Source organism: Catharus ustulatus, chromosome 1 (assembly GCF_009819885.2).
Source record: "Catharus ustulatus isolate bCatUst1 chromosome 1, bCatUst1.pri.v2, whole genome shotgun sequence".
Taxonomy (NCBI): Eukaryota; Metazoa; Chordata; class Aves; order Passeriformes; family Turdidae; genus Catharus; species Catharus ustulatus.
The window spans coordinates 88,263,794-88,277,197 of NC_046221.1; the positions used below are offsets into that span (position 1 = coordinate 88,263,794).

Below are 13,404 nucleotides of genomic sequence, written 5' to 3' on the forward strand. Positions count from 1 at the left end.
TTATGATTTCACCCATGGAGTGTACCTCGATGTCAAACTGCCCCTTACACCAATCTATGTCTGTATGTGGGAAGAGATGTTCCTTGGGGCACATACAGGACTGGGGATGGAGGGTCCCCACGAGGTGGTGGGAAGTATCTGGTACCTCCACATGTGGCACAGAGCCTGAGTGAGTCCTTCAGGGACCTCCTGGTTCCTGAGCTTGCAGCTTCTGCTGCTCCTGGCCTCAGTGTTCCCCTAGCCACCAACTGCTCTGTCCCACTATCCACCACGTTCCACTTCCCCATATGTCCCACTGTCCTTCTGTCCCAAATGCTTTCATCTGTCTGGCCTCTCCATCGATCGTTCCACCACCCCTTGGCCCAACAGCCCTGTCTCCTCCAACTTGTTATCCTCCATTTCTCACTGTCCCTCCATCTCCTCCAAGGCCCATCATCCCACTGTATCCCACCATCATTACCTATTCTCTACCACTCCATTTCCGGTACGTCCCTACACATCCCACAGTCTCCATGTCCCAATAGCTGTCCATCCTCTCCACATCCCAGTGTCTTCCTGACTCATCATTTCCCCCATTCCACCACCCCACTGGCCCTCCATCTCCTATGTTTCACTATCTTCTCCATGTTCCACCACCTCACCATTTTCTTCACGTCCTTCCATCCCTACGTGTTCTCCCAGTTTTACCATCCCACTATATCCCATCATCCTTCCTAGTTCTCCAGGTCCCAGACTTAGAAAGATGAAGCAGCAGTATTGGTGCATAAAGTGGCTAGTCAGTTCTAGGAATACAAAGAAAATCTCAGAAGAGGGTATTTCAAGGACTCAGCAGGGTACCAGCAGACTTCCAGTGTATGGAAGGCAAAGATTAAGTAGTATAGAATGGTAAATTCCATGGAGTTAAGGATGGACTTTGACCTGGTTTCAGCTGGGATGGAGTTTCTCAGTAGCGGCAAGGTCCGACCAAGCGCGCCGTCAGCGGGAGGGCGTCCTCCCCTCTTCGGAAGGAAGGCATCCCGGCACGGCTCCCGCCGCTTTCCGAGCCGGGAGCCGCCCCCACCCCGCTCTGCGCCCCCGCTGCTGCCGGCGGTGGCGAGCACCGCGCCGAGCTCCAAGGAACGAGGGAGGGAGGGAAGGAGGTACCGTGGCCCGGGCCGTCCCGCTCCGCCCCAGACAGGTCCGGCTCCGCCCGCGTGTCCCCTTCGGGCCCCGTCCCGCCCGTTTCCCGAGGGCTGCGGGGCACCGCTCGGGGAATCGCCCTTGGGCCTGTGAGCCGCATCCGCGGGTCCCCGAGCATCGTCAGCGGGAGAGCACCGGGGGACGGACCCGCCCGGGGGGGCAGCGGGCACCAGCTGGTGCCTCTGCCATCCTCACCCCAGGGACAGGAGGCGCTTTGGGTTGGTTCGTGGGGTGGAGTTTGGGCACAGCCAGCGCCTGTGTGTGTGTGCCTGGAGCTCCTTAGACTGTTGCTGCCGGGAAGTGGTGTCCTTACACCGACGGAACGGCATCAGCTGCGGCTGGAGTCGCTCAGGTAAGTGCCTCTGCATCTTCTATGGCACAGTACCGGGTACTGGCTTTTTCTTGTTTATCTGCCGTCCGTTCTCCCGTCTTGAAAGACTTGTTTATATTTTCTTTTGCTCACTAGAAGATGAGAAATTAACTCAGAGGTAGATAGTTTGGTGGGTTTTTTGTTTGTTTGTTTGTTTTTGGTTTTTTCTTTTTTTTTTTTTTTTTTTTTTTTAATTTGGGGATTGGTTTCAGTTGTTTTACAAATAACGAGCTGCCAATAAACAGCTACTGTCTTTGCTATTAGTTAGTGCATGTGAGGGAAAGGAAACCAAAGGCTGAAGTGTTTTTTTTTCTGTCTTGTGTGCTTATTGCTGCCTTTGATGTGTCCTTGGAAATAGTTTTCTGAATGAAGAGGCACCATTCTCTATATGATAGCACTTTACAGGAAAACTTGAATGCTGTCTCAGAATTGAAACAAAAGTGTTTTACATCTGATTCTCTAGAAATTGCTTGTGCTATATTCCCCAGAATGAGCAAACCTGGTCTTTCGTCTTCATGATGAAATGTAGCACCTCGTTAATGTTCCAGGTGGGCTCAGTTTGTTAAGTTGCCTGAAAAAGTGATGCTAGCATTTAATTTTACTATAAATATTTTTTTTCCATTATTGCAGGACAGCAATACCCCATGGCACTGAAACAATCAGAGAAGAGCCTTCTTTCCTCCCAGATTCTGGGTCTCAGTGACCTTTCAGGAGCTCCCCATGAAGTGCCACTGTCTGGGTATCACAGGAAGCGGATCCAAGAGACTGATTCAGCCTACTTGAGGCTAGCAAAGCAAGGAGGCCGACCTGGTGAGCATCTCTCTTGCTTCTTTGGTTTTCCTTTGTTTTCTTTGGCTTTGCTTGAGTGTGGTGTAAAGTGCTTGTAGATGCTACAGAAGGATCCTCTGGACTTTTGAAATAAACTTGTGGAAAAAAAATGAGGAAATTATTTTCTTCCTGACAAAACAGCAATCTGAAGACAAAGGCAGTGCTTTTGTAACTAGATAAAAAATCAGAAAAGTACTGGCTTTTGTCTTTTTGTCTTCAGACCTACTGAAGCACTGCACTCCTGTGGTAATGAAGACCCCTCCAGCAGCATATGCTGCACCTGACTGGTTCTCACACTGTGCCAATCCCGCAGGGATTGAGAAGCCACGGTAAGATTGCCGAGGCCCAACACATCTTGGCCTCTCTCTTCACCTAGTAACATTTCTGAATGCTTCTGTACTAAAATGCAGGATTTGTATACTTCGTACAAACAAGCATTAAATCTTTGTCTGCAGGAGCTGTGTTTTCTCTCTACCAGATTATATGGTTCACAGAGAGTTTGTGGCTGATGACCATCGCAGTCACAGTTATGAGACAAGAAGAGGGCCTTTTGATTTTGATACAAAAAGTGTTTGGCAGCGGGAAGCTGAGGACAAAGAAAGTGCAGAGAAAAAGAAGGTAGGATGGAGAAGCACCCTATGATGATGCTTTGTTTGTAGAGCTTGTATAGACCAAAAGTCCTCAGCCTTTGCTGAGATGAATAACTAGTGCAAATTCAGAATGATGTCTTGTGTAAATGCGAACACCTCATTCATTACTGAATAGGCTGGGGAGTGTTTACTGAGTCTGTGGCAGCAGGCAAACAAGCAACATATGTTTAAACTGTAATTTGCCTGATGCTTGCAGGTGAGACTTCTTCTTTTTTTAATCATAGATTTAAGGCATGGAAAATAAAAACTTGCAGTGCCTCAAAGGAATTCAACTAGGACAGAGAGGAAGTGCTGTTCCTCACTCCCTTACTTAAGAATCAATAATGTTCAGTGCTCTAAGAGTCAAGCTTAACTTTGACAACAGTAATTCAAGCCCATGTGCTGATTTGTAAAGTGAAACTGAGGTTCATTTCAGTTTTGGTGGAGTTTGATTGAGATCCAGTTTCATTCAGTCATGTGTCTGAAAGTTTCATGCACTCCCAATTTCATTCAGTCATGCTTTATTTATGACTAAAGGCAAAGTGAATATATGTTACATATTCAGCTCAGATTGTGAATATGCTGAGGCCCTCGTATATAATTTTCACAATTCTCCTGGAAGCTGAAGTTTTTTCTGAGGTTCCAAATCTACTAAGTCTTTTTCTGTAAGATGAGGTGCCTGTGAAGACAGATTCTGTGTTGCTAGGTTTAGCTCTACCTCCACCATCTTTCATTTAGCTGTGTTTCACAATATCTTTGTTGTACACTGAAAAGCACATTATGTATCCTGAAGTCTCATGTGGTGCTTCTTTCACAGCTACAGTAGTTTCACGAATACAAGCCGCACGGAGTATAAGCTGCACTTCCGGTGCCTCGACAATGTTGCTGTCTTTGTCAATAGATAAGCCGCACCCCGAATATTAGCCGCACTTTCGTTCGTAGCGAGAATCCGTGCGCAGCTTTCACAAATTGGCCAATTAGTAACAGGATCGCGGCATAGCGGGGTTTACTGGCTCGGGGCGGGGCCAAGAAGGCTCGGCCCGCTCATGGTTGCCGACGGGGCCGGCCGGGTGGTGCTGCAGCCGCCGCCGGGCTCACTGGCCCCCCTCTCCCGTCAGCACCGCCCCGCTGCTGCGTTTGCTCGCCCTGCCGGCGGGCCAGCCGCCGCCGCCGCTACCAGGCACGCCGGCCGCCCCGCGCCATGTTTGCTCGCCCGGCCGGCAGGGCTGCCGCCGCTGCCAGGCTCTGCCGGCGGGGCGGCCGCCGCCAGGCTCGCCGGCCGTCCCCTCCCGTCTGCACCGCCGCCGCATTTGCTCGCCCTGGCCGGCACTGCAGGCCCCCGCACTGCCGGGCTCCCCCACGCTGCTGGCCCCGATTCTGCTGGGCTTCTCCCGCTGCCAAGCAGCCCCACCCGCCAGGCTTCCTACTTCTGCCATGCTCCCCTGCACTGCTAGCCCCAGTTCTCCCGGGCTCCCCCGCCCTGCTGGCCCGGGCTCTGCCGCCCCCCCTGCCCCACCCTGCTGGCCCAGGCTCTGCCGCCCGCCCCCCACACTGCTGGCCCCGCCTCTGCCAGGCTTTCCCACCTCAGCCGGGGCCGGCCGGGCTCCAGCTTGGCTTGGGGCTGCCGCGGGCTCTCACTTCCATGTTGGCAGCTTTTAGAATTTTGTTCATGTATTAGCCGCCCTCGAATATTAGCCGCACTTCCGGGTTTCCACCAAACTTTTGGTCAAATTGGTGCGGCTTGTATTCGTGAAATTACTGTACTTCTTGAATATCCTCTTTTGGGAGGTTTCTATCCTGTGCTCTTAGAGTACCTTCCCAAGCAGTCTTCCAAGTGAGACAAAGAAACTAGCCCTACCGAAGAGTCTAAATTTTAGTTTTTTGGCATACATCTTATATGTTGAAAGGTAAGAATAATGTGTTCCAAAACACCACAGGCAAATTTCTAAGGAATATTCAATTTATTGATTTGACTATATGATGATACTGCAGCAGCAAAATACCTCAAGTATTTCTGGTAGTATGAGACTGAATGTATTGAAAATATTTTTCAGTGGTGACTAAGCAGTTATTCAAAAGAGACATGCATGATGCAATTGTGGAGTTAAATCCCAAAGGGTGCCCTTAGAAACAAGTGCAAAACCCTTTAACCTCTAAGGGCACCTCTTCTGCTCGGTTTTGAAAACATTGTTCCCAAGTGGACCCTTGCTCTGGAGATTTAAGCCTTTGTGCTGCTTTGTTCTGAAGTATTAAAATCTCCACTCTTCCTTGTGCTTCTTACTGTGTAGAGGAGGACTGGAGATCTGAAGGACCATTACATGGTTCTCCATGCCTCAGGATGGATCTTTTAGTTCCTCCCTAATGCCTTAATCACAGCAATAAGTCTTATTCTTCTGGGAATTTTGCAAATCAGCAACAAGTATTGGTGCATGAAGGATTTAGCCTTTGTGCTCATGGTAAAGTAATGGACTTCTGGTCTAGGGAGAAGCAGCCCATGGAAGCCTCACAAGGTTAAGTAAGACCAAGGGCAAGATCCTGTGCTGGGACAACCCCTGGTATTAGCACAGGCTGGGGGATGGACAGATCAGAACAGCCCTGCCCAGAAGGACTTGGGGGTGCTGGAATGGCTGGACATGACCCAGCCATGTGCACTCACAGCCCAAAAAGACAAACGTGTCCTGGGCTGCATCCAAAACAGAGTGGGCAGCAGAGGAGGGAGAGGATTCTGTCCCTCTGCTCTGGTGGAACCCCACCTGCAGTGCTGCATCGAGCCCTGGGGCCCCCAGCAGGACAGTGAGAGTGGTGAGGCACTGATACAAGTTGCCCAGTGAAGTTGTGGATGCCCCATCCTGGAATTGTTCAAAGTCAGGCTGGATGAACCTCTGAGCAACCTGGCCTAGTGAAAGGCGTCCCTGTGGCAGGGGAGGTGGAACTAGATGATCTTTAAGGACCCTTCAAACCAAACCATTCTGTGATTCAGTGGTCCTTTTGTGTGTGCCTCTTATGGCCCAGCTGGGTTGGGTTGAAAAAGCTGTGACCTTAAGAAGGAGGGAGGCCTGTGTGGGTGAGAGGTCAGTTGGAGGTGCCATCAGGGTTTGCATCAGCATTTGGCAATATCCCTGTGGCACCAGTAAGATTGCTCCTTCATCTCCAAAGTCCTCTCTTTCAGGCACTTCCTTGAAATGTCTGTGTATGTATGCAAATGCACTTAGGTATGTATGTGCTGTAGCAAAATGATTGCTCATCTGAGGATTTTACCTCAGAGAGAGATTTGAAATGTAATCTGGAATTTTGTCCTTGATCATACAGGAGCCAGGTTTTCATCTGAAGGCTTTTATCTTACCATGCTGGCTGCAGATCTCCATTGTTCTTCATATACTAGCCAGGCACAACCAATGCATGTTCTATGTCATGTTTCTTGAATCCAAGATTAATAAATGTGTATTTATAATAAACATAGTAATTTTTACAGTATATTGTTGCCATCTCTTCACAAAGGGAGAAAACACTTTAGACCAAGAACATGCCCTGTGTAGTTTGTAAAAAAAATTCCCTGTGTAGTTAGTTTTACCTGGGAAAATTGATGGCTGCTACTAAATAGAGGCTTGTCAAAGGTAAAAGGCCCCCTCAACTGTAATCATTGGAGTGTAGTGGCACAAGAGTCTGCTTTTAATGCTGAATTTGCCCAGCAAAGTAACAAATAGCACATGAATGGATTGCAGGTGCCCTCCAAAGCCAAATTCTGATCTGTTCCCTTGCTACTTTTGTCATTAATTAGTTTACTTGAGCAGTAGGGAGTGTTTGGATCCCTGCAGCTTATGCTAGCCTCTCATTTAATGCCAAGAGACAGCATTTAAAACAATGCTCTTGCTCACAGCCTCCTGACTTTAGTAAGACTGATCTGTTTTCATATTCTGACTACAGAAAAATGGACCAAGATGAGAGGTTGCAATGGATAAGTTTGAAGTTGAAGCTTAATTTTGAATAGAAATGTACTGTGAAGGAAAGGCTTGTGTAGGCTTGTGGAGAGAGCAAATAGCTCATGTAGAATTACTAACTGAGGGGCTGCTTTATCTTTTGTTATTCTTCAATAATCTGTTATTATTACTTACAGAAATAATGTTGATAAGACATGGAACTTTGAACACATTTAGGCCTTTAATATAATCTTCACTTTTGAAGGTTATGCTATCATATAATCTTCTTCATTATTTTTTTCATATCTCCTTTCTTTTGAGCAAAGATTTCTCTAACACAGGTAAAGCTCCCACCTATAAGCCCTAAATATCCAAGCAGAATGCCAACTGTTTCTACAAACAAGGAATTTAGTGGAGAAAATAAGCTTTCCTTCCCACCCGTGTAAGTAGTACATTTATGAAAATCATTAAACACTGAAGCTTGGAATGATTCATGCATACAAGTAAATTGCTCTTTGTGAAATTGCAGAAATTAGTGGATATGTGTATCGACCTTATGGGTCTTTATTACTGTTAAATTTGCTATCATATGTGATGCTAAAATAGTTCTAAAAGCATCTAAAGCAACTAAAATAACAGTACTTCAACTCATAAAATAACAGTACTTCAGTTAGGAAAACTAAGAATAGCATTGCATATGTTAATACTGCAGAATTTTATGGTATTCTAAATTGGGTTTTTTCTTAATGCCAGTGAACAGGTGAAAATGGTAATCTACATTGTTAGTTCTGTCAGTGTAGGCTACAGAGAAACAAGTAGGTCCGACACTTTAAGGAATGACAAACTGTAGCCGTTATAAGGTCAGACAGAGCAAACATACTAATGAACACCTGGAAGAGGTGTTTTAAGCAAATTTTTATGTAGTGTGTGATGTGATGTAATCTTATCATCAGCTGTGTGCACAGCTGAATTGTTTCTGCGTACTTTGTCTTACAAATTTATTGCTCAGTCATAAGTAATCCTGGTATGCTTTATAACTATGTTTATGCTGCCAAATAAGTGACTAAACTGTCAAACAAATTAAAGAGAACTTTTTTGACATAATTTCACTTTTGTGCACCAAAATGAGTACTGAGCAGAATGAGTACTGTCAGCCTTTTTCACTTACACGTTCTTTGTGGGATTTCCTTTTTGTGCTTTTTGTCTTTAAGACCAGAACTGTGTAAGCACTACACATGTAAAATTCCAATGAAACAGATGGTTCTTCCCATGTAAATTTATACAGTACTAAATCATAGGCATAGTTCTGTGCTTTTGTTTGTTTGTTTATTTTTGGTTTTTATTCTTAGATGATTACATGTAGAATATATGTTTTGTCATTTATAAATAAATTATAAGGCTGTAAATGGATATAATTTTAGATTAATGTTAAATATAAATTATGTTATAAGGCTTTTTCTGTTCAAAATATGATTTTTCCACCTAGCCCCCATTTTTGTTTACTTTTGCTTTTTTTTTCCTTTAATATATTTGTATTTGCAGGCCTGCTCAGAGAAAAAGTGAAGCCGTAAATTTTAGCAAATTAATAAGCAATGGTTACGCAACTGACTGGTTTCAGCAGTGTACTGGATGGGAAGAAAAGATTGAAGAAACATCAGAAAATAGTGAGCAATCTGAAGGTAACATTACTGAAAGCTGTTTTTTAAAGTGAGCTGTACTCTCGAGGTAACAGCAGAGGGCAGTCTCAATATTTGTGTGGCTCTGAATGTGGTGAGACATTGAATTACTGTGCTTAGTTTACAGTACCCTATGACCAGCTACAGAAAGGAGTGCTCCTGTTTGTAGTCAGTGAAGGCAGCGCTTTCATGGACTTTTTTCATCTCTACAATTGCAGTATGCTGTGTTCCAATCCAGGGGCTTCTGTGTTCTGATCCAGGGGCTTCTCTGTGACATGTTTCCGTAAAATGCTGCAGAGGCACAGCCATCCTGCCTAAATTTAAGCAGACTGTTGCCTCTTTGTTATGACTACTATTTTGCCCCTAATATTTTTCCCAAAACTTCTGTCACAAGTGGAATTGATACTTGTCTTTAAGAAATAGATCACTGTTTGTAGAAATTTGTCATAGTAAATATTTGCACATTGTTGAAGGCAGTGGAATTTCAACAGTTTAAGAGAAAAAAGTTATCCAATGTTCCCCTATGCTTTCAAACCTTACTTTGTCATGCAAATGGTAATATCTAGGAAAGACTTCACTTGGAAATAAAGGCTAAAGGATGGAAAAATTTCCCTTACTTCAAAGACCTTTTGCTTGGTAACCATGCTGGCTATATCAGTTTTCTATAGCAATGTTTAGAAATGCAAATAGACCTCCCATTGCATGCACCAGAATTTTTTTTAAATTTGTGTGAGGGAATCCTTTTTTATATACTGGGCATTGTCATTATTCCCTTCACCTTGATATATTAATGTATGAAAGTCTTAGAGGCCAAGTATTTTAATTTCTCTGACGCTTCAGCTCCGTCTGAATTTATCTTTGTGTCTTACATTAATGTATCTACAGTTTTTTGTTGTTGGTTTTTTTTTGTTTTTGTTTTTTTTTTTTTTTTGGTGTGCAAAACCTCTTCCTCCAGGTGAGTGTCAGGAGAAAACAGAGAGCTAGAAGTTGTGTGGTTTTGTTCAGAAGAAAAAATGTCATAAAACTGAGGGATGAAGCCAGATCTCGGTCTGGATCTGAAGGACAATGGAAGCCACTCTTCAAGCTAACTTAAGTATCCAAACTCTGATCATGCAGAGGATGCTGCTTTGAGAGGCTCAGTGACCCAACAATTCAATAATGGAGTCTAAAAGTGCTCTTCCTCAGCATGAAAGAAAACCTTGAATATTCTTTTTTGTCTTTAGATTGTATTTAACTTTTTATGTGCTGACATTTTTTTTCCCATTACTGTGAGTAAAATTAAAGGGGATTTCAAAATCTCAATTTCATTAATTTGGTGATAGTTGATTTCTTTAATATGTGTGCTTGTAATGAAACATCTAAGATATAAAGAAAAGTTGAAAATTTTTCGGAGTAAGCCTGAAATTGGTTTGGCTGTACCACTTAGGCAGTAGAAAAGAAAAATATGGGTACACTGTGAAGGCTGCTGAAAAGTCAGAGTGCTGCATAGAATGGCATATAGAGACATCTTATTTTTTAGTTGTTTTTCTTTTCCAATTTTTTTGATAACATGATACCTGCTTTGCTTCTATTGCCTTTGTTTGCAATCACAGCTATTCCGATTGAGATTGGTTCTGTATCTCAGTGTAAAAGGAGATTGCTTTTAATGCTCTTAACTATATGGTTTCATTCAGATGTGTATTTCATTCAGTTTTGATCTTGTTCTTTTCATTTGTTTAGGTGATTGGTGAAGGTAGTGCTTTTACTTTTTCCCACTTGTGTACATTTTTTCTGTTCATACAAAGCATAAACATTGCCAGCATAAGCACCTTGCAGCTCCCTTTTGAGATGGAGCTTTGTCTGTTTTCACTTGCACAAAATAAGTCCTAGACACATCAGGAAGGAGATACAACCCATTCCTTATATAAATCTATAATGACTTTGTTTTGGGATACAGATTTCCATCATACTGCAAATTTCTTAGGTGTCTTATTTATCTTGTTAATTCAAAATTAAAAGTAGTGGAATTTATATGTATTTTAACATGAGGAAAAAACCAAACATTTATCTGACCTTTTTGTTATTATGGTTAAAGTTATTCTGTAAACTTTAATTTTTTTTTTTCTGTTGCAGATTCAGAACAATCTGAATCACTGCCTGCAAGCAATGAGTTAAAGCCACCGTTTCAGGGATGTAATGAGTAACTTGATAGACTGTTGGGGAAGCAAAAGCCTTGTATTGCTTATATAGCCCACTATTTACATGCTGGCTAGATTATTTTTGTAATTTAATTCATCGCTGGTTGGGAAGTTTGTGAGATGGATTAACTTCATTGGGCTTGATAACAGCAATTTTTAGAGAGCAGGCAGCAGCTGTCAGTGCTTAGTCCTAGATGTTTTCATAATATAATAAACCAAATAAAGCAAAACTGAGGTTTTCTCCTGCACAAGACTCCTGCTGCTTTGCTGTTCTCAAACAGGGTTACCATATTGCTGCTGACTTGACTAGACAGAGCCATGCTATTGATGTGTCCAAATCAGCAAATTTCTTCAGTTAAATATAGCTGTACTGATGAATTATGCCACAAAGAAATGTTAAGGGGAACTGTGTAGTATGGGATGAAATGGATAGAAAGAATTGAACTGGTATGGATACTTGCAGTAAAGAAGTCAAAGCTTCACTGAAAAGACTGCTTCTTCATCCCAAAAACTCATTTACTTTGAACAGATGCTCAGCTTTCTAGGACAGTTCTATTGCTGTGCCTGCTGCACAAGAACTAGTTGATCAGTCATAGTATTCAAGTACATAATTAAAGACCTGGTAGCATTTCCTGTTATATGGACTCAGCTATTTATGATGTCTGCACTTTCAGCTGTCAGATAAAAAAATTATCTATCCTGAAGTCTTGACTGCAACAAAAATATTATATGCTAGATCACTGTGTTTATTCACATCAGTAGAAGTTTGTACTTTGAAATAGCAATGTATTGAAGTTGTACTTTAATATTTTGAAAAAGTTAAGATACACTGATAGTTCAACACTTGCTATTTTATCTCCTTGGATTAGCATATATCCTGGAATCTTATTAATAATTAAATATTGGTTGTAAAGTCCACTAATGCAATTTCATTACCGTGTTTTTTTGCTAATACCATGAAAAATAAACTCTTGATTTTTAGAATTTCCTCTTCAGATTGCATTCAGTATATTTTACACCTTTGAATCCAAGTTCTGAAGATTCTAAAATTTATTACTAAATATAGATTTCTTTGAACAGAATGTTTAGAGTATTTGGTTTCATATTGCTCTTCTTTAGAACCTCGATGTAAAAATTGATTGGAAATGGGTAAACCATTGTTAATCTGAACCGTCAAAATTTTCAGCAAACTGTAGAAATTTTACTGTTGATGTTGTTAGACCTAGCATCTGAGTCTATCTTTGCTATCCATTATTTTGAACAACTCAACTAAGTTGTATTTAAAGGAAATAAAAGGCTAAATCATATGCAACTGCTTAAATGTACAATTATTGGCTACTCAGCAAATTTTTCTAAATATAAAAAAGTTTACATCAAGCTGTAACTTTAGTATTGTGTGAGATTGCTTACCTTGTATCTGTTTTCACTTACAATTTGTTTTGTGGATTATGTCCAGATACACTGAAGCCATTAATTTTGCTGTGAAGGCAGAGCTTTTGGGGAAATCCAGTTTTCTAGGTTAGCGTAGCAGGGGATGCCAGAATTTTAGCTCATAGCATCAAAACCTGACCAGTTGTGGTGAGTTGACCTTGGCTGGACACCAGGTGCCTGCCAAGCCTCTCTATCACTCCCCTTCCCAGCAGGACAGGGGAGAGAAAATAAGGTAGAACATAACTTGTAGGAGTGACAAGAGCTGGTGAAGGTTCGAGAGAGTAAGTCCTATGGGCAGCAGCTGAGGGAGCTGTGGTTGTTTAGCCTGCAGACAAGGAGGCTCAGGGGTGGCCTTATCACTCTCTGCAGGTGCCTGAAAGGAGGCTGTAGCCAGGTGAGGGTTGGTCTCTCCCAGCCAGCCAGTGACAGAATGAGAGGACACAGCCAGGGGAGTTTCAGGTTGGACATCAGGAAGAATTTCTTCACTGAAAGGGAGGTTAAGCATTGGACTGGTCTCCCCGGGGAAGTAGTGGAGTCACCATCCTTGGAAGTATTCAAGAAATAGCCATACATGACAGTTCTGTGGCTTAATTGACAAGGTCGTGTTCAGCTGAAGGTTGGACTTGATGGTCTTGGTGGTCTTTTCCAACTTAAATGATTGCCATTAATGTGTATTCAGCTTTCCTTAGTCAAGCCAAGGAGAGGTTTGATTTGCACTGTTGGTCAACTGAGCCTGAATGGATCACAGTTTAAATACTGTGAGTTAGAATTTTAACAGCCTGAGATTTCTCTTCACAAGAGCAGAGGTGTGATCCTGGAATCTGTTTGTGCATTCAGAATAAAAGTGAGGTGCAGCAGACACATAACTTGCTGGTTCTCCAAGGGACATGAAGTCAAAGTGGTGTAACAAATCAAAAATCTCCAATCTTCCAAGGATGGAAGTATGGTTGAGTTCACCTTATTGCAGTAATCAGGTTGTTCTATTTACTTGAGTCGATGCAGACATTCAGCTGGCAGGTTTCAAACTCATCAGCAGTTCCATGTAAAAGCAGTGGAAACTTCTGGTTTTCCATTTCTGTTTTTCAGAGAAATGCCAAAGTCAAAAGCTGGGTGCTTATTGCAAAATCTTGCCTTATTGTTTTAAATGCTGAAACATTTGTTTCATTGTCTTTTGCTCTATTTCTGCTCTGAATGCCT

The 13,404-nt window shown here is 42.7% G+C and overlaps 1 protein-coding gene across 2 annotated transcripts; it reads left to right on the forward strand.

The window, feature by feature from the left end:
- The first annotated feature begins 1,178 nt into the window (after positions 1 to 1,178).
- Positions 1,179 to 11,691, forward strand: C1H7orf57 (chromosome 1 C7orf57 homolog). 2 transcript variants are annotated; one of them, XM_033070434.1, is made up of 7 exons: positions 1,179 to 1,531; positions 2,180 to 2,359; positions 2,598 to 2,706; positions 2,833 to 2,995; positions 7,250 to 7,365; positions 8,466 to 8,602; positions 10,712 to 11,691. In XM_033070434.1, exons 2-7 carry the CDS (start codon positions 2,194 to 2,196, stop codon positions 10,780 to 10,782), a joined length of 762 nt encoding a protein of 253 aa, XP_032926325.1. In that variant the 5' UTR covers positions 1,179 to 1,531; positions 2,180 to 2,193; the 3' UTR covers positions 10,783 to 11,691. The 2 variants fall into 2 exon arrangements, with proteins under 2 accessions (XP_032926325.1, XP_032926402.1); XM_033070511.1 differs by having other exon boundaries at positions 7,265 to 7,365.
- The last annotated feature ends 1,713 nt before the right edge of the window (positions 11,692 to 13,404 follow it).